Source organism: Heliangelus exortis, chromosome 6 (assembly GCF_036169615.1).
Source record: "Heliangelus exortis chromosome 6, bHelExo1.hap1, whole genome shotgun sequence".
Lineage (NCBI taxonomy): Eukaryota > Metazoa > Chordata > Aves > Apodiformes > Trochilidae > Heliangelus > Heliangelus exortis.
Window position 1 is genome coordinate 19703418 of NC_092427.1, and position 24622 is coordinate 19728039.

The 24622-nt window shown below is 39.6% G+C and overlaps 1 protein-coding gene across 7 annotated transcripts in view; it reads right to left on the bottom strand.

The window, feature by feature from the left end:
* Window positions 1-201: 201 nt before the first annotated feature.
* The window catches only part of INO80D (INO80 complex subunit D), a 42612-nt gene continuing 18191 nt past the window's right edge, over window positions 202-24622 (bottom strand). For 6 of the 7 annotated variants that reach the window (XM_071747016.1, XM_071747020.1, XM_071747021.1 and 3 more), the window contains 6 exons: window positions 20764-20988; window positions 18613-18722; window positions 16655-16788; window positions 15195-15412; window positions 14653-14810; window positions 9174-13684 (listed from right to left, as the gene is read on the bottom strand). In XM_071747016.1, the coding sequence (XP_071603117.1) occupies window positions 12516-13684; window positions 14653-14810; window positions 15195-15412; window positions 16655-16788; window positions 18613-18722; window positions 20764-20988 (2014 nt within the window). In that variant the 3' untranslated portion in view covers window positions 9174-12515. Of the gene's footprint in view, window positions 2418-9173; window positions 13685-14652; window positions 14811-15194; window positions 15413-16654; window positions 16789-18612; window positions 18723-20763; window positions 20989-24622 lie in introns of those variants that run through there. The other variant, XM_071747019.1, reaches the window with a different exon arrangement.

Below are 24622 nucleotides of genomic sequence, written 5' to 3' on the forward strand. Positions count from 1 at the left end.
ACAAGCAAGAGCAGAATCAGACTCTACAGCTATCTAAGCAAAGTATAGTTTAATAACTGCACTTAGGATATGTTTCTGGGAGGGGTTGTTTGTTTGTTTTTTAAATAAAAAAAACCACCACATTTCAGCCCGGGCAATATGCATATATCACAGACTTACCAAGATGGCTTGAACAAGAGGTTTCGTCATTATAAACACAGCTACTTCACAGCAAGATTTATTAATACATCCAAAAAAAGAAAGATCATTTTGTCACACTATATACAGATAATACATACAGTGTTTTATACACATATTACATCATTTTTTACACAAGAAAAATATACATAAAAATGTAAACTTTTGTATACAAAAACCCTTAAACAAATTAAACAAGGACCAGATAACAAAAGGAGACCAATCTATCATAATTTCGTTGATTTTTTTTTTTTTTTTTTTTTTTTTTTAAATAGTAATACAGTACATTCATTGAGAAGTATGAGGAACATGTGAGCCAACCTCTCCTATTTAAAGGGAAAGTACAAACATGAGCTTTTCTTCCCGCCCCTGGAATGCTGCCTGTGAGCCTCCAGCACCAGAAGCAGTCATGGGAGTTGCTATCCCTGCCACTCTTCTTTTAGGGTGCCCCATGCACCCCACTCTCTGGAAAGCAAATCATCCACAGAAGCAACCTGGACATGGCTTTTTGTGCGTATTAGCCAGTCTGCAAGCTAATATCATGAGATGGGATGTAGCAGTGCAAGTTTGTATGTTCCCTTTAAGCAATCATTACGTGGATTGAGCTTTGCTGGAGTCAGTTGTTTGTTTTTCCCAATGTACGTATGCTGAACACGTGTTGGGGAGAAGGAAGAAGGAAGGGGTGGAAGAGACTGCTAATCCTTGCTACCATGCAGTTAATTCAAAATCAGATACGTCTGCAAGCTACTATTCACTGGCTCAAAATACACTGCCTCACCTTTGCTTTCCCACTGCAACTTGTTTACATTTTAACCTATAGTTAAAACCTGTAGCTTTCACCAAACAGCTGTGCAAGGCTCTTTGTTGGGAGGCTGTTTCTGATACCAAAAAGTGTGATCAAGCTACCTTTAAAATGACACCAAACACAAACTTCTCTGAGACAGCCTTCAAAAAGAGTGTGCAATCCCTCTAAGCACTTAGGATTGTGAATTTGCCACCTTCTTTTTATGACATCTAGAATAAAGGTATTTACCCTTTAATCCAAAAGGACATTGATTGAGATTCTGACATATGTTTTGCAGATAAACATTTTTGGGAATTTAAGAGGGGGGAGGAACCAAACCACAAAACAAACACAACAGTAAACTCAAACCCTGAAACCCCAGACATCAAGTAAGAAGAGAAGTACTTAGCATGTTGGTGAAAAAATTAGTTGCAGAAACTTGTTGGAAACATATGATAGATCCCAATGAAGGCTTCTCACATAAAACAAGTGAAAGACTTGTTACAGACATAGAATCATAGAATGGTTGGGGTTGGAAGGGACCGACATCTTCAAGAAAAACATCCATCCTCCACAAGTATGTTAAAATGTAACAGAACAGTGATGCACTGGTATTTTTCCTGAAAAGGACAGGATACATAATCTCCTTAGTGATACCAGTATATTGAAGTAGGAGGTGAACAATGATTTACAAAAGTAACATTGTGAGGAAAAAAGCTGTGTAAAAGGAACCTGGAATCATTATCTATGATTGGGCAAACGGGGGGATGAGACAGAATGTGAGTACAGCATCCCTCAGAAACCCCTGAAGGAAATAAATGCTTAGAAACTTGTGTTTCCATTTCTTTCCTCTGTCTGCTTAAGTGATGGTGGGAGTGAGGGCTTGTCTGCTTGCTTTGGTTTTCTTATTCACTTTTTCTTTTAAATAACAAAGCTTCTAGTAAAAATTCAAAACACAATTACAAATGGCTTTAGATAATTACGAGTCTCCTTTTTAAAAGAAAACTTTGATAACAAGATTTCTCGATTTCTTCTATACAATGCAGCTCCAGTGAAAATCTGTCAAAAGGGACAGCAATTTGCAAGAAGTAGAAAATATCTGCCAACCAAGTTTCATAACATACACACATGTATATGCAGGACACCTACACTCTATATACATATTTAATATATGTATGCATGAGTATATATCAGGAGAAAACCAACAGGTACATTCTCCACTTACATAAACTGAAATAGGTTAATATATGTGTGTGTATAAATATGTATTATACACTCCCAGCATACAGACATGCCCAAACACACGCCCCAAGATATGAGTTACAGGAATCATTGTGTATGACTGCATGAAAGCTCAGATGGAACAGTACACCAGTTCCCTTCTTTTGAGAGAAATGTAAGGAAGACAAAATTTTGTATCTGAATTGTGGCCAGGAAAAAACGTGCCATATCCATCCTGAAAAAAAGGGAATGCAGCACAGCTCAGTGACAGAATTGGAGCAGCATTCTCCATTGAAACAGAAGCCTAAGTTAGTCAGGAGTTTCAACAGTTTAAACGTGACTGAGCAGGTTTCTGTCAGCTGCTTTCTGCTAAAAGGATGCAGAAGTTCCATTGAGCCAGAAAACAGAAAAGAAAATACTGGAAACTACAATTTATTGCATAAGCAGGATCATTCAGTAGAAAATTAGATGCAAAGTGCTAGCATGTTAATAGTCAACTCTGCAGCAAGTTTTAAAATCTGTTTAATAGTAAAGAATAACTAGCTGAGTTTCCCTTGGTATGTTTGAGGACAATCCCACTGCTCAGAACAGGGTACAGGGCTGCCTCCTGCATGACAGGAAACACAAACCTTTTTTTCCCCGGGGGCTGAAAATCGATGCTATTTTTTGGTGGGTGCATTTTTCTCATTTTTAGCACTACCTCTAAAATGAAATGCTGGGTTAATCTTTTAATATGCTAGGAAGCTTTGCATCAGGTTCTAAGTTTGTGAATCAGCCCCACCCATACTCAAGCACCATTGAATAGCTGGGAAGCTGTTCAGTACAGCTGCAGAAGCTCAAGCAAGTGCTCAGAACCCAGTTCAGACACCAAGTGAATTTCCTTAACGCACAAGTAAAGCCAGATTGAGCCATTACAGCAGAGTGCTGCTAGCAAGAGAAACTGTAGGGATGCAGGGACAACGAGGAGCTGGAATGGAGGCAATGGGATGGAGTACAGGAGCAGAAGAGGTTGGCATTTGCAAGAGGCCTCAAAAAGTATTCATACAGAACAAATCAAAGCAGAGAAGTACCCAGGAAACTCCACTGTGAGGGCCGAGGTAACACAAATCAATGATGACCGAGCTCACATCAGTCACTGATGTCATCCAAATCCCTCAGAATAATTAAAACCAGCTTGTTTGGCACAAATGCTTACCTGTTATACATATGTTTTGTGGATAGTCGCTCTCTTTAGCTCACACGCTTACTCACATTACATACAACTAATGTACATATGTGTGATACAACATTTATTCCATCTACACATCTGTATGCATGTCTATATAGATTTAATTGATTGCATTCATATGAATTTATTGAACATCATGAGGGCAAGTCCACATTCAGCAAAGTGCTACCAACATCATATACAGATACATCTCTCTGTACAGGTATACACAAAAATGGGTCTATTCTTCCCCATAAAGGCATAAATATTTCTACTGCCAGCTCCCCTTACCACCAAATAAGCAGAAGGAACGGCCTCTGACAACTTCCACCTCTCTGCCCTTTCACACGTATGCATATGTGCCAGAAACAAATTGAGGGAGGGATGCCTGGGGGTTATCAGCATACTGAGAGGAAGGGAAACATATAAAAAAATATTTTGAAATTAAGATTGGATTTGCAACTGCTTTAAAAAAGCCTTCAAAAATTCAAATGTCTGTGCAATACTGAAAGCTGTTTTTTCTAAGTAGTTTTTTTAAGTCACCGGGATCATAATCATTAAAACTGATACTGTATGAATAAATCACTAGGTTACTTTCTCCAGCCTAAACAGAGTAGTATGAAGAGTAAGCAGATCTGTAAGAATGTGTCTGATTTCTCACAGTTTCAAGTGAGAACTCCCATAAAGAATGCTTCCTTCTCATAATTATGAAACAAAAATAAAAACAAAATTTCACAGCAACAAGTGAAACTCCCTGGATTGAAATCATATTTTGTTCTGCAATCCCACAGCAGCAATACTGGGGGAAAATTTATAATCCACTGAGATCCTCAGGAAAGAAAAGAACCTTTTACAGAATGGAGGTCACCCCACAAACAGTGCCCCTTATGACCTAATTTGAAAGCACAAGTACACTGATTGACAACATTTTCCAAGTCAGACCATAGGAGATTCAGGCATTAATTTGCAAAGATGAAGCAATTCCCATGTCTTTCCATCCCACCAAATGCAGACCTTCCTATTTTAATTTCTCCTGAAAACTCATTTTTTCCACCTCTTCTTCTCTCCTATTTGTTTTATTTCAAGGCTGTCTTCGGGACTTCAGTATTTTCATGGCATTTTCAACAGGGCTCAATGAGACTCATTCAAAAAACAGTTAAAATTGGCATGATACCAGAATTAGCCTTATAACAGAAGATTATGTAGTAGAGAGTTTCAGTTCTTGACACAACAGTGAGGACGTAACCCCCTACTAATCATATTTCTACAATACATTCCATCACCTCTCAACTACTTTTCTCTTTACAAAACTATGACCTACATACAATATACACATTCGTATCACACACACATCCCCCCCAATGCATATTTTCTGTGTGTATATATAATACATACATGCACACAAGCAGTCTAATTCTATTTATAAGTCACAGTGGGAATTCCTTTGTGAGGAAAGTAGGGGAAAGATTCCTGAATATGACACTGTAGATTTCTAATGTTCTGACTTCTCAAATTCCAACTCACAGAGCTAACTGGAAATAAATACATCTTTTTGAAACAGAAAAGATCTTACAAACTTGGTTCACAACTTCCAGCTACAGTAGTTGGATTTTTAAAATTTGTTCTATTTACCCTGTAACTAAATTTCTAATCATAGGTACAAACCACAGATAAATTATTGCAGAATGTAACACGCAAAATAAAATTTAAAAACAGTAATAGGACAGTAACAAAGGGTTAAAGAGTTCTATGCTTTGTTGATACATGATACCATTTTATTTTATTTATATATATATATATCTATATATAGATATAGATATCTGCAAGGTAGCAAAGAATAGCTGTACACCTTGACACGGCAAAGATCCAGTGTAAAAAGGTGCTTCACTAGTTCTGTTTTTCCAAAAAAGCTTGTCTATAATTTTATAGCTATTAAAAACACATATGCAACGTAATTCATTACACTCAATACAGCTTTAGTATAAAACTTATAATTTATGAGGTGATGTTAATAGCATAAATTAATATACCATTTATCTTAAAATCTACAATAAGTATTCTGAAATCTCATTGGGGAAGGGTATCTTTAAATAAGAAGTTTAAAGCTGAGCATGATGAAAAAGATTCTGAATGTTGAACTTGAGAGCCCCGAGAAGAGAAAGAGTCCCTAAACCAGACACGGTGGACTACAAAAATGAACAAAGATTTCTCCTTCTTGTGCTCTCACTCAGGTGATGCTCCACCTTAAATTATTATTTACTTTTAAAACTATTTACTTTTGTTTGTTTGTTAACTGCCCTTATTTCCACAAGGAATCCCTGAGACATACCCAAAACTGTACAGCAAAGGTCATCACTGTTCAGAAAACTGGTTCAGCCCCTTCTGAGCTGTTCTGCATGTGAATCAAACAAAACTCTCCATCAGTTCAGAATGAATCTGTTTGCACCAGAACCAACTACACTGTTTTAAGATGCAGGTTACAGAGTCAGTTCAGGGTAAATGATTCCACTCTAAGGCAGAAGCCAATGCATCAGAGCAATTTGCACCATAGTTAAAAGTTTTCCAGAGGATATCTGGGAATGTTACCTATCTGGAGTTCGCCTCCATGGGCACCCAATGACAATAGAAAGAAGTTTAAAAAACAGATTAGCATTCCTGGAAAAAGTTTAACATCTGTATGCAGTGGATGTGCAAGCACTCTGAATGGCTCACTGTGTGTGTTTGGGGGACTGGCAAGGGGAAGAAGTAGGAAGAATGGATTTTCCTACATCCAGGAAGTACAGTTTTAAGGTCAAAAGCCCAAGTTTCATCCTGTTCACTTCCAAACTGAATTCTCTGAGCCAGACCAGACTGAAAAGGCATCAGCACTTACTTCAAGGAGAAAAAGAAAGCCCCCTCCAGCTATTGCTGTCAGTCTACAGCCACACCAACTTTCTCCTTTAATGATTCCACTACCTTATCTCACAGCAGTGTCCATAAAATAGGAAAAAGCAAAGAACCCCAAAACCATGAGAAGTAGCAGAACAGCAAAGGGAGAAGCTCCCAAAAACAGTCACTGTTGTTTAATTTTTTAAAATGGCTGAAGACATGAGAAATTTTTTCTAAGACGTATCTTTTTTTAACTCTTTCTCCTCTACCAAAATTTTCTTTCTCAATAACCGTCCAGTCTTAAAAGACAAAACCAAAAGTTTACCTGATAGAGCTAAAGTCTCCCATGACCAGACCTCTCCTGAAGTCCAAGGAAACAAAAATGTAGGTTTTTTGTTGTTTTTTTTTCCCACCAACCCTCCTTACTTCTATATGGGCTTGCGGGTATTAAAAAGAATAATTTAATATTTTCTTTGTACTTTCTACTGATGTATTTCTCAAAAGCAGAGAAACCTGTGAGAAGGTAAACTCTTGCTCAAAACCCCTGCACGTTCACAGCTAGCATGTGCACTCCCATGATCAATGCTGTACCTTCAGCATTTATTTCATATTAGTGTATTGTGAAGCAATCTTATTCACTGATCTGACAAATACTCTGATCTAGTGCACTGTCTAGCATCAAAAATGTATGTTATGAATTGCAGGAATCTCCCCTCCTTTTCATTTTACAGTCAGATTCACTCAGGACCATGGAAGACTTACCAGTCGGTATCACTTACTTTGGAAAACTATCTGAGAGTGGGAGAATAAAAGAAAGAAAAAAGAAGAATGTAGAAAGGAAGAAAATAAAGGAGGTATGACAAGCAGCCCATATTACCCCATCATTAAATGTTACCCAAGAGATCAGAAAGACCTTGTGACTAGAAGATCAGAAAGACCCAGAGATCTGGTCAGCATATGAACAAGAACTGTTTTTTCAGTTAATGTTTCCACCACCACTGGACTTTGCAACAGGTCTGCCTAGGAGACTCCTTCATATGTAATGGTAAAAACACCAAAGCAAAATGAAAAATCCAAGGGAAGCTGCCCAGGCACCCAACCACTGCAAAAGATCACTGCAGGTTAAGTTTTCTGTTTGTCTGCTAAAAGAACCTCCTGCCACTATCCTGTACCCTACAATTCTTGAAAGGTTCAATGGCAAATAGCTGGATCTTCTAAAAATGTTTCCTTTCTTCCTGCCTAAGGACTCACACTTCACCAGTGGATTCAGCTTGCTGCAGCACAAACACAGGTAGTAGTGCCCCTTGAGCTTTACACAAGTCCCACTGATGTCTAGAGAGAAAGACAGCAGCCAGGATACTGCAGGAGTTCAGGCAGGAGCTGGATCAGAAGTGGGCTAACCACAGGTGTATGTAACCACCAAGGCTAGTGAATCAGGGAAGTACTGTTTATTGTACTTCTCAGATTCAATTTCAGACTGTATTTAGTTATGATTACCAGAAAATGAAGTTTCAAAATTAATTTGGCTACTGTTTTGCAGGTTCAGTACTAGACCCTTCACCTTGGTTGTGCCTCTGAAGCCAGTGGCATCACACTGTGCCTGACAGATCACAAAAGAACTTCCCCATTATTCAACAAATACCCATCTTCCACTAAAAAAATAGCTTGTTTAAAAAAAAAAAAATCCACTTCCCTTGGCTTCTCTTTGCTATTATGTATGACTTCCCTTTGACAGATTTTTTACTTACATTTTTATTTCCAATACCATCTCTGATTTTTGCCTAGCAGTGATAAGCTTCTCGGGGCCTTTCAATGCTTTCCCAGTGAGAACTGCAAATACTCATTTCACCACCCTGCTGAACAAAGTGGGGAATCTACCTGTTGTCATTTACCATGCCTGCAAATATCCTACCTCTCAGTGTTACCAATTTAAAGCCTTTATGCCCAACCATAAAGAGAAGCATGCTAGTAAAGGAAAGGGAACTAAGCAAGCACCTGGAGAAACTGCATGGCAGGAGGAGATAAAAGATTAATCTTTTCTGTCTTCTTGCATCATACATACATCTCCTTGTATCATAGTAATAACAAGGCCAAAGAACAAATAAACTTTGAGGTATCAAGCTTTGAAGTGCATATGGGTCCCCTCAAAGTTAGCATAAGTGAAACAAAACATCAAAACTTCTCTTACAGAATGCCTTACACAGCAGGTCAACCTGAGGCTGTTCCTGATGAGCCTCTGTACACAGTCAGTGTTAAGTACCTTCACACAAAGACTAATTGAGGTGCTATTATCAGAAAAAAAATGGTGTTACAGTTATTTTCTTCTAAGTCCAATTTTTTAAAACTCATGTCTTACATAAAGAAATTAACCTATGGGTTCAACTAGCTTTATTCCATTTGTTAACATACTAAAGGGCATGACAGGTTTTGACCATCTCAGATCAATGGACTGAATTTGCTACATTGGCTCTTTGGTGAAAGGATGATTAGAGTGTTAATTGCTATACAAGGAGGTGAAAATCTAAAACCTTTGTGTGACAGCATGGATTCTACTCAAGAACCACAAAAATAACAACCTGGAGGACAAGCTTAACCAAACCTGCAGTATTTCCCAGGGGAAGAGGTGTGAAACATCTCTGGCTATATATACCTCTCAGACTAAATCTCTGACATCCAACAGTAAGCCACTAATTAACAGAAATCAACAGGGTTTGAGGGTGTAGACGCTCACCTCAAACTATTCACCTTGTAAAGCTAAGATCATGACCCGTAACTGCTTGATAGGCTGTACCCGTGAAATTGGTGGCAGTGAAAAACTGGGAGGTGAACCAGGAAAAGGCAAGAGTTGTGGCCATTTCAGAACTCTGTGTCAGACAGGACAGAGGGATTCCTATTTCAAATGTATACAAACCCAAGTGAAATTTTTAAAAGCACGGCTTTATTGCAAACTTAAGTTTGCTCATTGAAAAATGTTATGTAGACACTTACGCAAGAAGAGTCATCAAGGAATACACAAAAATTGAAGCCTAAGTGAGGGCAGAGTTGATATCCTAGGCTGTCTTAAAGTAATGCAGGTGCATAGCTGCCATTGATTTCAAATGGGAATTATGGACCTGGCGTAGCTTTGACAGCTTTTTTAATTCCCTGTCTAAATCAATGCTCAGATTAGGAGCTGGCTTATATTCTGAGTTAGACCAGTACAAACTCACAGGCCTTAGAACAAAGAGCTTCTCCATAGTTTATACCAACTCAAGCAAGCAGAACTTGGCTCTCAGTTCCTCTCCTCCCTTCTCCCTGGCATTTGCTAAGAAAGAGAAATGTGATGTAGGGTGTATATACTCTGCAAGAGCTGCATCTTAATTAACGAGTTTGATGGGCACAAGAATGATTTCAAGACCAGAGTCCTGAAACCAATTTATAGAAATGAACATTCTCTAAAATGACAGGAGCACACAAGCAGATTGAAGAATTAACCATTTGGTACACTAGTTCTCCACTAGTTTTCAGCCAGTCATCCAAAACATTGAAGAAGGTATAATGGACACAACAAAAATGATTTGCAAATCAAACAGTCGTCTCCTTGACAAAGTATGGGGAACATAATACAAAAAATAAATAAATGCCTTGTCAGATTTGCCTCATTTCACAATACCACTGGGCATTCCTCAGTCAGCAGGACAATCACAAGCAGGATTTCATAGGCTTCAATTCAACTTTTTACATTATTTAAAAACATTTAAATGTTACAAACATATTTAAATCACCGCTTAAAAATATGCGTCATATTATTAAGATCTATTTTACCAAGTATGAAATAAGAACTCCATAACAACAGAAGCATGAAAATTATTTTTGTTTCCTCCACCCACATACACTTGCAATTTCAGAACAGACATATGTATCATCATACTCCTTTATACTCAAGGAATAAAAATCTTTCAAGAAAAGAGGGACAGTATGGTTACTACAATACCAAGAAGACACAAGACCTATCCTGTTTAAATTCTGTTCCTTAGCAAGATGGAAGGAGAGGTTTGGGTGAGAGACTGTGGTGTGGGTCTGAATGCTAAGAAAATTAATTTCTACAGCAACTAAATTTTGTTTAATGATTCCTCACTCAAATAATTTATTATGCCTCCCTACTACATGTGCTTGTATCTCTTAATTTCCTGAATTGGACTAGATAACATGCAAATAGGACATTTTTACTGTAAGGTAGAATGAAATCTGTCCTCTACAGTAAGACAGTGAAATGTTGGATTTTATGTTCAATCTCACCTGCATCTCAGAAACAAACCATGAAAACTGAGACTTGTTACAATAAGAAGTACTATTTTTAAAAGTACTACTTTTTTGAAGTCAGAGTACAGTAGCAAGTTTTGAGCCCTATAAAGTCACAAGCAAATTCCTTTTTTCCTTCCTGATAGAGAGATACAACTCAACACCTCAGAATTTCTCCTGCCCTTATCTCTTTGATTAAAAAAAAAATTAAAATACCCTAAAAGCTAGTGGACTCCTTTAAGAACTGAAAGTACTACCAAAGAGTCTGAATACTATATTAGCAGATGGGCAGTAAAAGCAAAACTGTACTGCAGACAGAAGGAATTCTTATCTATTTTGCTTCAGTGATTTACCTTATGGTTAGCTATGACTGCTGATACAATACCTGCTAGTTCCTTACATACATTCAGCTTCCCATACAGAGCTTCAAACCCTACAAGTGTCAAAAGAACTATATGGCTCCCAGGGGGAAAAACAAAACAAAACATAACAATTGAAGAAAGTCTCAGTAACTAGGCATAGAGAAATGCATCCATTTGAAACTTAGCAAGGGGTCTGACCTAGACTTGTGTGTATGGGCAGAATATCAACCAAATTCTTCCAGTTTCAGCTGGGAAATACCTATCAGCCTGTCAGACAAAGAGTTCTGGACAAAGCCACACTTGAAAAGGCAAATCGTCAATGCTAGAAGGCCACAGTAACTCAGCAAAGAGGGGAATTTCTGTACTAATCCACAATCTATTTCAATCCTTCTGTTTTTCTTTTTCCTTGGGCTAACTTCTGATCAGCTTTCAGATTCTGGGCAACCAGTCAACTGATCACCTTGCTGCTCAATGAACTAAAATCATCATAATAAAGAAACAAAACCCAGCATGCAGTAAGAACAGTGACAAGTTCTGGAAGGGGGCAACTCCCACTTCTTCTTCAGAAGAAAAGGAACTGCTGCTCCTTGCACTCTTAAGCACTCACACGCACACAGAGAAGGTCAAGACACTACTTTAAGAAAATGCCAAACTCATCCTTGAACCATTATCTTGATTTAGGTTTTCAGTGCACCATTCTGAAATCAATGTGTGCAGCCAAGTTTTCCATGCCAAATGCTACCCTTGGGAAAAAAAAAAAAAAGAATAGAACAGGATAGGCTAGAATAGGATAGGCTAGGCTAGGCTAGGCCAGAATAGCATAAAATAGCACAAATTAGCACAAAAAAATTGGAAAAGGGAAGGGAGAAAGGGAGAAAGGGAGAAAGGGAGAAAGGGAGAAAGGGAGAAAGGGAGAAAGGGAGAAAGGGAGAAAGGGAGAAAGGGAGAAAGGGAGAAAGGGAGAAAGGGAGAAAGGGAGAAAGGGAGAAAGGGAGAAAGGGAGAAAGGGAGAAAGGGAGAAAGGGAGAAAGGGAGAAAGGGAGAAAGGGAGAAAGGGAGAAAGGGAGAAAGGGAAAAAGGGAAAAAGGGAAAAAGGGAAAAAGGGAAAAAGGGAAAAAAGGAAAAAAGGAAAGAAGGAAAAAAAGGAAAAAAGGAAAAAAGGAAAAAAGGAAAAAAGGAAAAAAGGAAAAAAGGAAAATCAGAGACTTCTGCCCACTGGAAAACTTACTACCAGATGCTAATGGGATGGCAAGCACTGATCTGAACCCTAGGAAACAGTAACATGCATCAGTAATCTGAGGTATCTTCCCATTTCCAGGTCTTACTGCTAAGATCAATTACATCCAGTAACTGTGCTGCATCCTTAAGGAATTATTGGGGAATGGTGAACCTGCCTGCAATAAATGAGCACCGGTGCATAACAACAAGCACATGTGTACGCTACAGCAAGGTTCACAGAGGGCTAGCCCTGGTCAGTACTGAAGCAGGGGTTTTCTTCTCAACCCTCTCTTAAAAAATAGGGAAGGGAGGACAGAAAAAATAAAGGAAAAAGGAAAAAAGGAAAGATAGAAAACACAGGTCCCCCATCTACCTGCAGAGAGCCAGGCAGACAAGCTCAGTTGGAGGTGGTGAAGGGCACCGATGCGTTATTAGTAGTAGTGGTGGTGGCACCAGTCACTGCGAAGCCCGTGGGAGGAGCTATGGAGCTGTGGCTGGGCTGCAGGTCCTTGGGGATGCCACTGTGGGAGCTCAGCTGGTGCCCAAAGGCGGCGCTGAACTGAGGGAGCTGCTGTTTGGGGGAGGTGGAGGCCATGAGTTCAGAGGAGGCAGGACCCATTCCACTAAAACTGGTCTGCGGTAACCCCGGAAGCACGGTGGAGCTGTTGGGGGTCACAGTGGCGAAGGCAGGCTGGGTGGTCTCTGAGTGCGAGGTGGTAGGTGGTGTGGACAGGGAGGTGGACAGGAGGTGTCCATCTGCACCAAGAAGGTTGCTAAATGGAGAGGGGTCCCCAAGATTGACAGGAAGATTTCCCCAGTGAGTTCTGGGGTTGACCACCCCGCTAAGTGGCACATCCAGCTGAGTTGGGAGCAAGTGCTGTGCCATCATGGGCATCTCTGCTGAGAAGGTAGCTGCCAAGTTATCACCAGAAAAGGATGTGGTGTGAGGGGATGTGATATGGTCACTGTAGGGAGACGGCACATGCTCGCTATCATAATGGCTTCCATGGGGTGAGGAGTGTGAATGGTCACTGCTGTATTGCTGTCGTGAGGTGATCAGGTCATCTGCCTTGCTCAGCAGCTGGGCAGGGTGGGGCCTCTGGGAGGCATGGCTGCCATCATGAAGTCCATGAAATTGTCCAGGGAAGGCTCTCTCCCCGAGGCCACTCTGGCTTATGAGAGTGGCGGAACTAAGGCCGACGTTGGCTGGGGCTGAGAACTGCCCCTGGATCTGCCCTGCCAGGGGCGTGGGTGGGTTGGACAAGGTAGCAGAACGGAGCAAATTCTCATCCAGCTCCAGACTGGAGAAATTATCATGTACTATACGCCCATTCAACAGCTCCCCCAGATCTGTGTTAACCTCTCGACTCAAGGACTGTATTCCTGGAGCTCCAGCACCTGTAGAGAACACCCCTATCCCTCTATCTGACAGCTCCTGAACTGGCACACCATCTGTCTGTGTAAGTACTCCAATGGTACTCAGGCACTCAAGAGAAGTTACAGCCTGTAGGGCCCGTTCCAGTTCTTCAGCCTCTTCTGTAGTTGGAAGGAGATCTCCGTTTTTACCTGCAGAAACAAGGACACCAGAAGTTAGCATGCTCCTCCCAGGTGAGCCTGGCACTGGCACTCTACGTATGCAGATGTACAGAGCTGCTGTGTGAAACCTTCCAGGATGGCTTGTGGTAGCCAGAACATTTCCTTCACCAGTGTTCACTGTGTAAGCAAGGTAGGAAAACCAAGAAACTCCACCTTCGTCATCAGTGAAACTGCTTTCTCTCTGCCCTCCTCTTCCATATACTACAATACAAGATGCCTCCCAAACTAGATTTGAAGTAAAAATGCTTAAATGAAATTTTCTTCAATGCTGCAATAACACAAGTAGTCCGCAACCCCCCTTCTACTTACCACATTACAGCCTGGACCTAAAACTTAGGCAGCTTGTATAATGTAGGTTAATTCCAACTCAAACACAGTATGAAGTCATATCATAACAGAAAATGACCAAAGAAATCACAGGCCCCAGCTCTGAGCTGTTCTGATTTCTTTGTTATCTGTGATAGATACTGAGCGAGCTTTAGAATCCAGAAAGTCAGGCACAGTTCTGATCAAGAGCTAGTTTCAAAAATGTGTTTAAACACTTTATTCTCACTCTCTTCTCCTTTTATCAAAGACCAACATTGACTGTGATTCCAGCCCCACTCAATGGCAGAAAGATGCCATTACTGAGAATGCTTTTGATTAAACCACAACACTGACAGGCAGTAAAAACATAAAATGAATTATTAAAATACTAAACAGATAAGGATTTTCAGAGGAGTAATTATAAGAGCAAGCAGAGAACCACACACACAAGTCTTCTTAAAGGCTGCTTTACTTCAGAGCTCACTAACAAACAATAACGCAAATGCACACTTCATTATATAGAAGTTATTGTCTCTCTAGGAAAGCAAGTGAACCCTCAAAGTGCATTTTAAAAACACTTCTTCAGCTCACTGACAGTGCTCCTGTTCGCGTAGAACATAACAAAATGGTACCTTCAAAGAAATCAAAATCTTGCAAGTCATCAGGCAGCCGTGGCAGGACATCAGAGAAGTCTTCCTGATTCAATTCTAAGTCATGTGGAATGTCTGTGATTTCATTGGCGATATCATCAGGCAGCTCATCAGCACTCAGCTCTGGTGTGGAGGGGCTCCTGGACAGAAAGTTTTGTTAGTCCAGGGTATTCAACTGGCTCCTCCAAACAACAACTATGAATGCATATCCACCTATAACAGGTGTCCCCAATACCTTTTTTACCCCCAGCATCTAGGAAAAAAATGCCTTTAGAAAGTTTCTTTAGGAAGCTCACACTTAGCCTACTGATTAAATCAGATATACATCAGCAGATAACATTGTATTCATCAAAGTCTGTAATTACTCAAATCTAGAATTACTCTGAATTTTTTTTTTCCAAGAGATGCACCTTCTAGCCCCCCTCCAGATGCTGATCAGCACAGCAGCATCACACCTTTCTACAGCAGTCACTGACAATTTTAAAGCTAGCAGTGGGGAAAGTGGGGCAAGGTCCAGGACTGACCGTATGTGGGGTATCTCTGCTGGCAGTGAGACACTGGCAGGCATGGTGAGGTTCCCTTGGGGCACTGCAGGAGGAATGGGTTTCTGGGGACGGCGTGGACCTCGCCTTCTCTTCTTCTTGTGTTTTTTGGTAAGTGCAGGTGGCTTCGTTTTTTTCCTGGGTTTCCTCTGCTGCTGGTGCTGAACTTTACGAGAGCTGTCCCCTCTCAAGAAATTGTCCTTTGGGAATAAAATAATAGCAATGGGAGCATATTAAGAAAAAGTATTACTTTCCTGGCTCTTTTCCCCTTTGCTATTCTACAGACATTCCTATGTAATGCAAGACAGACTGGTGGCTTTCACTAGGGAAGGTTACAAAAATTAAACTCTTTCCTTCCTCATTGATTCCAATGGCAAAAATACCCTAGACCAAATTACGAGCTATGCTAAATAAGAGATAGCACAGGTGTCACTTTAAAAATCATTATTGCAAACCCTAACTAAATGAGTGCAAAACTGTAGCCCTCACCATTATTCCTGTTGGTATTAAAGACAGAACACTAGTGTAAGGTGGTGATAAGAACAGTGTGAAGCAGCTGAAGCCAGCATTCTCAAGTGCCCAGTGTCATAGAAGAGGGACAGCACTGAGGAAAGGGAATTAATACTCTAGGACTAGGGTAAAGATGTGGGTAAACAACTAAGCATTCATTGCTTTCAAACATCAAACATCACACATTGAAGATTGCCTGGGAGAGGGGGAAAATGGCCTACAAATTGGTGAAGCATGGACCCTCACATTTTAATCCTAAAAACTCCATAATTCACAAGTACTGGAGAGGCTGGACAAAACCAGTAACAATAACCCCATAGCAATCCAACAAGGGCACTTTTTTGCCTAATGCCTTGAAGGAGAGGCAACAAAGAAGTGGGTTTGTGAACTATCCTAAAAGTTTTGTTCTGGAAGATGGGAGGCATAAAAGGAGACCAGAGGACACTGTTAAACCTGAAGGAGGTTAAAGATAAATTGTAACAGTGACCCAAAGGTCAATAAAGTAGCAAAACCTGTATGCTTCTAATTACAGTTTACACTTCTTCTAGAAAATAATTTGGACTCCCTGTGATATTTGAGATGCAGTGTTCTTACCATACCACACTCATACTACATTCAGAGGCTAGGAGTGAGCCCAAATAAAATGATCATGGTATCTCTCACAATGATTTTCTAATTCTTGAGATAAGTTTCTTCCAGTGAAGGATATTCTCATATGCACTTTATTATATCTCAAAAGTATGTAAAATACTTTCACAAAATACTTTATACTAATTTGGTATGTTTGACATGTTTTTACCTTCTTAAGAAAAATAAAAGGAAATGAGTTCATAAACTTGCTCACTGTCAAGCAAGAGTTCATAGAAAGAGTGGGGCTAAAACTCTCAGTAATCTCAATACATGAATCGTTACATTTTTGGCTTTTTACTTACCATTTTTTTGGCATGTTCTTCACACAGAGGTGTCTGATGTGTAATGTCAAAAACTGGCACAGAGCACTGTTGACCATCTGCAAACTTGGCTGTGCAACTTGAGAAGAGCTGCTGAGAACGGTTTAACATGATATCTGTACATTTCTGCATCAGGAATAACACATGAAGCAATGATGGAGGAATGCCCTTTGATTTATCAATTTGATGAAGATCAGAGCCTTCAACTCTAAAGAGTACCTGCAGTTTGTTATTCAAGTTCAAAGGTAAGTCTCAAACCCAACTTTTAAAGTGAAAAACTGCATTCATGCAGCATCTCTAACAATCTTATTATATATTGAGATAGTTTTATGGAAGCAGCCATTTCTTTAAAGAGTTCTAAGCAAAAAGAAGCCTTTCCTGGGGTCTTAATCAATATATGAATAGTAGCAGTTGGAACAGTGTAGTAGTCAACAGGATTATTTCATTACAGGCTAATGACAATCCATCCTGTAATATTAAAGAAAGAGTATTTTTTAATTTAGTCTTTTAAGGTACATTTTTGGCTTTTATCTTTAGAGTAGAAAGAAGTTTCAAGATCCTTTCTGCTCCTTTGAAGAAAAGATGTGCAATCACACAGAAAGGTCAAGTAAATCCAAATGTAAGCTTGCTGAGATTTCCTTCAGAAAAATTCCCTGCAGGAGTGAAAATGTTTCCAGACTTAGAGCAAATCAAACAGAGATTTCATTGTGCTTTTTCAAACATTAGATGTATCCTTCCATCGTGAACAGTTCTCAAACTTCAGCATCACTATGCATGTTCAGAAAATGTTACAACAGAAAGGACAAAGAAACTGAAAAATCTGCAGAATAGCACAAATGCAGACTTGGACAGATGGGTCAGAACCAAGAGCATGCTCATTTTAAGAGAGTGTTTCCATTGCAAAAAAATGCAGAGGGGAAAAAACAGGCACAAATGCAAAATGGCTAGTCTGGCTTTCGCTGCTCTATGCACACCAACCATGTAAATTTTACAAAAACTTAAAAAGAAAAAAAAAACAAAACAACCCACAAAAAACCCCATAGTCATGAGGCTAATCCCAAACACAGCTGTGCACCATGAAGCTCTTGTCCTAGAGGCTTTGAAGTGCTCCACAGGCTACTTTTAAGGGGCCTGTAAAAAATCAACCAAGAAAACCAAGGCATCTGCAAACCAGAAAGACTGAAAAGGTGCTGCAGACCAATAGCAACTGAAACATATCAGCACCAGTTACTTAAAATACCAAAACCAAAAACTCGGAGCCACTTCAACAAAAGCACCAACAATTCTTCAGCTAAAAAAAAAAAAAAAAAAGTCTATAGAATTCTTAAGTATTCCAGGTCAGAATTCTGCTATTTTGTCTGTTTATAACCCTCAGAATCAAACCTCACATCTAATGTGCTTCCTCTTTTCTGCAATCTTCATGAATTGACTCTTAGCATCCCAACCACTGGAAATTCTTCCTGATCTAGATTTTGGATTCTGTGATTCTTCTATTCTGCCTCTCTAAAAAAACGTCACATATCAGATTTCCATCCTCCCAGTGTAGTAAAAAGTGAAAACTTGTTCCTATAGGCCCTTCATAGGTAGGTAGGTAGTTTACCTACCAAGAGCCATATGAAAGCCACATGGTTTGTACCAACTTACCCATGAAAGATGGTCATTGTTGTAAAGGCTTCTTGCACCCACTAAATACAGCTTAGAAAACAAACTAAAGTGACCATGTCAGATACCATCAGCAAAGTACTAATCTTCACTGTCTACAGATCCAAATCACACAGACAAACTAAAAGTGAAGTAGTTGATAAGACACTAACAAATAGGTATTTCCTCATGAAAACTTATTTGTCAATGCAAAAAAAAAACCAACCAACATGAAACCCCCCTGAAACAGAACAGCTTCCAGACCTGAATGCAAGTCTCAAACCAAGTTAAGAGGATACGCTGAAAACAATGCCTGGTGAATGGAAGGGCCTTGTTAGTGCACTGCTCTCCCTTTGAAGTCCCACAACACGTTGTTGGTTCTGCATCTCTCTGCCTCACTTGGCTTGTGCTGAAAAATAAAAATAAAAAAAAGCATACGAGTTTAGAGACAAAAATCCCAGTTTCAGGTGGTTGCTTAGTGAACCAAATGTGGCACACACAGTAGGATGAAAAATTAGAACGTGTGTGTCATGATCCAAACAGGTGCATACTACTACCAGACTCTACACAGGGATACAAAACAGATGTCAATGACAGGTGAAGGTGTGACTGCAGTAGCAGGATTACTGTTTATTTCACAGGGTCTTAATTGTAATGATAGGTGTTGTGTGCTACCATCATGTAAATATTACAGCATCCTGTAAAAGAGCCAAGGACAGCAGTAGGTGAGTGTACAACACAGGTGACCCTCAAAATTAGGTCTATCTTTAGGATACAATGTCCTGGGTATGCCTCCAGGGGCACTCAAGTGCAACTCCAAGCCTGTTCATGAATCAAAACATGCCGAGCAACCCCAGAGCTTACATGCAAGCATGTGCTCAGACAAACTTAAGACTGAGCTCTGGAGTGGCAAAGCCTGAGTGTGCTCAACATGGGTAAAAGCTCTCCTTCCACAATGTGCTACAGCCCAATCCATCAGCAGGTGCCCAGAGCTGAATGCTTCCTCAGCACAGCCTCAGTCCTTTGAGCCTGAGCTGCAAGCAGGCAACCAGATAGCAGTGTGGATGAGTACTGCAAGTGCTACACAGCTAGCTCAGTGCTGGCCTGATCTTGAGGCATTTGTCACCTTCATGTAGGTAATGCTGGCAATTCCAGGGCTGAATTTCACCTCTGTACACGTTGCTTTCTAGGTTGACAAGAAATTGTCTGTAACCTAACTGTTCCTTCAGCAATTTCTGTCATCAACTGCACTTTGACTGGGCAAAACTTAAGTTAGCAATGTTAATCCTCTGAAAAATTCTGTCATTGAAAAGACTCTGTAGTTACTTAAATTAACCAGAGCAGTGGTGACATGCATACCTAGCTTTGCCAGTCTACCCAAAACAATGTAGTCTTTTTCATGTAATAAAAGCCAGAAATAATGGAGAGAAAATTTAAAAATAATTAATAATAAAAAAAAAAAAAACGGCAAGAGCTTGCCAGTTCTGGCAAGGTTTTCTTGTAGTTAAGTTTGGAGACATTTACACAGCTTCATAAACTACTAATGTCTCTCTATGTTACACCCCTGAGCAACTCTTCAGCATCATTCCACCTCCCCAACAATAAACCCTCCAAATGTCAGGAATGACAGCCCACTGTCCTGGAACAAAAGCATCCCATTACTAAAATGTGCTCTCAGTACATTGCTCCAGCCTGCCTCTCATGTTAGCCCTCCCTGCCCCTCACAGGCTCACATCCAGTAAAGCAAAATCACAATTGCAGAAGGATGCTGCTGACATCCAAGTCGTAACACCTGGGTTCAGAGTTACTGTTTCTGTAAAAGTATGGATCAAGCAGCTCTCAGTATGGTGAGAGCTGGAGGGATGTTGACATTATCTAGAAAGAATTCCCACAGAAGATAACCTTATGAGTTGTTACAAGGTATTTGTTTTGTTGCGAAGTTTCATTTGATGTTAGATTGAGTTAAATCTAACAAAAAGCATGAGATTAAGTTTGATTTGCTGCAAAGAGAATTATGAGGTACAGACTTAAAAAGAAAAAAAAAAGCTGTCTGAAGAAAGAAATCTGAATTAAAACAGCAAACTGCAGACCAGAGTGCACACATTCTGTGCTTAGTACAGTACCAGATATTTGAAGGCAGTCAAAATACAGAGATTAACTAATAAGAATAAATTTTAGCAGGCCACTAACATCTTTTGTGGCATTTAAGAAATCAGGCCTGGGTACAGCTGAACAAACAATCCAGATTTTTTAAACCACAAATCTGGAGAACACCAGTCTCCAGGGAAAACACTGTGTGCCACGTTTACTCCCCTGACAAGCATTTCTATATCCTTGTTTTTTCTGCCGACCGGTTTCGAGAGTTCAGCGTTTCAGCCGCTGGATACTCCCTCTGCCCATTGCCACCCTGTCCAGACGCCAGGTTACTGCAGTCTCAGGGAAGGTCTAACCTGGTACGAGCACACGTAGCTCTTCGGAGTTCCTGGATCAGTTTCCCAGCACGCTCTGGCTCTCTGCTGGCTGCCTGCAGCAAGGCTTTCCGGAGCGCGTGCCGGCATTTCTTCTGACGGGATTCTGCCCGCTCCAGGCGGCAGAGGTGCTTGTATTTATGCTGAAAGTAAGTGCAAAGTCTGGTCACCCTGGAACTCCTGTCATCTGCAATGTCATCATCAGACCTGAAGAAGGGAAAAGAAAAACAAATCGGCTTTAAGTTGGGTTTGTTTTTTTTTTTTTTCGGAGGAAGCTAATTTGGGCCTTTTAATTTGAACTTTTTATGCTGGCATCCGTCTTCTGACCCCACACACAAACATTGAAAAGCTGAAATCAGGCAGGGATGCTGGAGAACTGGTAAGAGTAAGAGCCCTTTTGAATTCTAAAGGTATTTACCCTTCTAAGTATGTCATTATTAGAGATTACACCAATTTATCACCAAGTCTGACACGTTTAAAAGTCTGGATCCTGCTGTTCAAAAAAAATCTATACTGTTAACCTTTATTTACTGTAAATGTCTCAGCAAATGAGACAAACTCTTAGATTGAGGTGCAATTAATGGAAAAGACATGGGTGGGGAACTACATAGTGGAAATTTATTGAAGAAAGGTCATGCTGGAGAATGTAGTCAAATTCTTACAACTACCAAAACTGCTGACCTTTTCCAATTCCTCTTACTCTGCCAAGTGGTGTTTTCCTTCCTAAACCAAAATACAGTGCTAGCAGCTGATAATGCTTTTCCTTTGTTGCAGAGTTGAGTTACAGTACAGCCATGGAGAAGACATTCATAGCTCTAAGGGTACTGAGGAAAAAAAATCTGATCAGGTCTAAATAATGCCCAGATGAATGACTGATCCAAGTCTTTGTTTGCTTAAGAAAGCAAAGAAAGCCTTCCCTTAAGAAAGCCTTCCCATTTATCTCGGCTTTCTGAATGTCCAGGCAGACATCAACAAGACTATCAAATGACAACACATTCAGTTAAATGACATAAAAACCCTAAAACATAATAAAATCATCATTAGGACTTGTTTTAACAAGGTTTTAACTAGGTCCATGAAGCTACCCAGAAGTCCTCCACAACAAGCACTACCTTGCAGGATGTTTTGATTGCTCACAGTGCAAGAAAGAGTACTGGATCTATGCAAAGCAAACTTGGTTAGTTTTTCCTTATAGAACAGAGAAAATTCTGCTATCTGTAAAAAAAGAGCAAAGTCATGGGGAAGAAAACAAGAGCAAACAAAGGAAGCAGATGAAAAGTTCCCAAGGTTAATCCTGCAGAGCTTGGCCAGTGAGACTGAATGAGCTGACATTCAAACCTGCACAAAGCCAAGTGGACCACAACTGGCTGATGACAGATGTGCAATAGCAGCCATGATATTTACTAAATAAAATGAGATCCAGAAATGCAGGCAGAATAGCTGTCCCTGAAAGGTGATATGACTAAGACCTACTTTCCTTTCTGGAAAATCTTATTCCATTCACACGCAGGCTAAATATAAGAGACTGCATCGATCTCTGCAGAAGCAAACACTGCCTTGACACAAAGGCTCATTTTTATAAAGCTGTGAAGTATGTAAAGCCAAACATTCTATATAATGTGTTTGTTAAAACAGGTAAAGATTCTTTTCTAGAAGGACAAATTAGAAGTAATTAACCTCTGCAATTAAATGCCTAACGGCAAATACAACCTGACAAAAACACATAACATCTGTAAAGTTTAAACCATTTTCACATTGAAGATGAAAAGAAAATATACTTTTAAGAACTCTTGAAAAAGAATGCCTACTGGGAAAATCAACCTGCTTAGAAAAATTTAATTGTGCGCTATTTAGTACAGATTTTCTTTTTTCCAATGTATTAATATAAAACAAGTATACATGGATGGGATCAGTTAGATATAGGGGGCAAGATTTCTAACAAAATTGCACACATACTGATTTAATTTTAAATATGGTTACACATCAACTGTAGGAAAGAGAAGAATATTCCTTGGGGGGAAAAAAAGTGGGTTTTTTGGATGGAAAGACTGTCTTTTTAAGTCAGATATCTCTGTATTTAAGTCTTCTTACTTTTTTCCTATTGAAATAGACAGAAAAAATTATGGTATGTTAAAATACTTCGAAACACAGTTTGAGATTTTTATTTTTAAAGTGTATGAATACATACACACAAGACATAGAAAGAAATCATGCCTGCAGTGGACAAGGTCTTATATCAAGGCAAACAGTTTCTAAAAGCCTATTCAGAATTTTGTTTTTGTTTCTAGGATACTGAGAACCAAAAAATATTTGTATGTTCAAAGAAAACTAAAGATACCACAAAAACATATCTTTTTTTTTTTTTTCACTTGGCAAGTACTGAAACAGAAAGGTATTTTTATTTTGGTCCTTTCATAAACAGTTTACCAGCTTCCATTTATCTCATTCTCTCAAGCTGTATCTATAACTTCTGAAGTTCAACTTAATGTGCACTGTTTCATTTTGCAAAAGATTTCTCAAAGTGCACACAAACCATTTGATAATCCAATATGCTTCTTCCCAATCCTTCCCTTCAAAATTCTCACACAGAAACATCATGGGAACTATTGCAGAGAGTTCATGATGAAAACAAAAGCAGCCTGAAGCACCAGAAAAAGCAAAGGGGTAGTGCATGCAACCAGGCACCATTAGGGGACCAGGAGAACAAGCTCTCTAATCTGAGGCACACCAGCAACCGTAGTTCAAAATCCTCTGTAAGGAGGGATTTGAAGAACTTTCCATTCTTCCTGCTTATTGGGAGTTATTAAATCCAACTTTGACAATACAGAGCAGACACTGACTCCTTTGAATGAACTGATATGAGGAGAGGCTGCAATTCCCATGCTCCCTTTTTAGACCCATTGCTTGAAACACTCACTTTATATTTCAGCACAAGAAATGAAAAACTACTTCAGTTTAAAGTAATTTGTTTTCCAGGGCTTTTTAAGCTACAACACCCAGTAATCTAATCATCTAGGGGGATGCTTCACTGATCTGCAGCAGTACCAGCCCCTGTTTTCCAACAGAATCCCTGCTCCCACAGCAAATCTCCTGTCATCACTGTGCCCCATGCCAACTCCTGCACTCCTGTTTGAACTCAAGACATTTGTACCTGCCTAGAAGCCCTGCATCCTGAAGAATCCTGCTACCACAGGAACCCAGTTTTTCAAAATTAAAGGACAGAATAGTAAAAGCAAACATCTGGCCTGTGTTTCCACAGATGACTGCAACAATTTCCATTTTACAGATTAAAAGGCAAGAAGGAAATTGAACTCCAAAATGTATTACTGCACTGCACCGCCAGTTTAGCAAGACAGTGTCATTTTGACAAATTGTATCACCAAAGAAATAATCTGAACTCCTTTATCTACAGCAGCAGACAGGCCATGTTGCAAAAGTGTCAAATTGGAACACTTCAGTCATAAAAAACCTATACAGAAATTTGCAGAATAGGAATTAAAATTTTAAAAGGCTAATATCAAGTCAATGTATCAATGCTTATCTATAAACAAAATTAAATAGTTGTTAAAGAGCTAATTCTGGAAGGGTGATAGAAGTATGAAAGCAGTCAATTCCATATAAAAAATTAATCCATCATGATTTACCTAAGACAGTGTTAAGTGCATAAAATGCTAAAATGGAACAGAAAATGTAAATGTCAATACAAGGTATTATTTTTCCTCCATGTGTGAAAAGAATAGGAAGAATCCAAAGGAAGTTAAGACAAATAGAAGGCAAAACACTGAGAGATAACCTTGATAAGCTGACAAAAAAAAACATGGATCTATGGAAAAATCACATC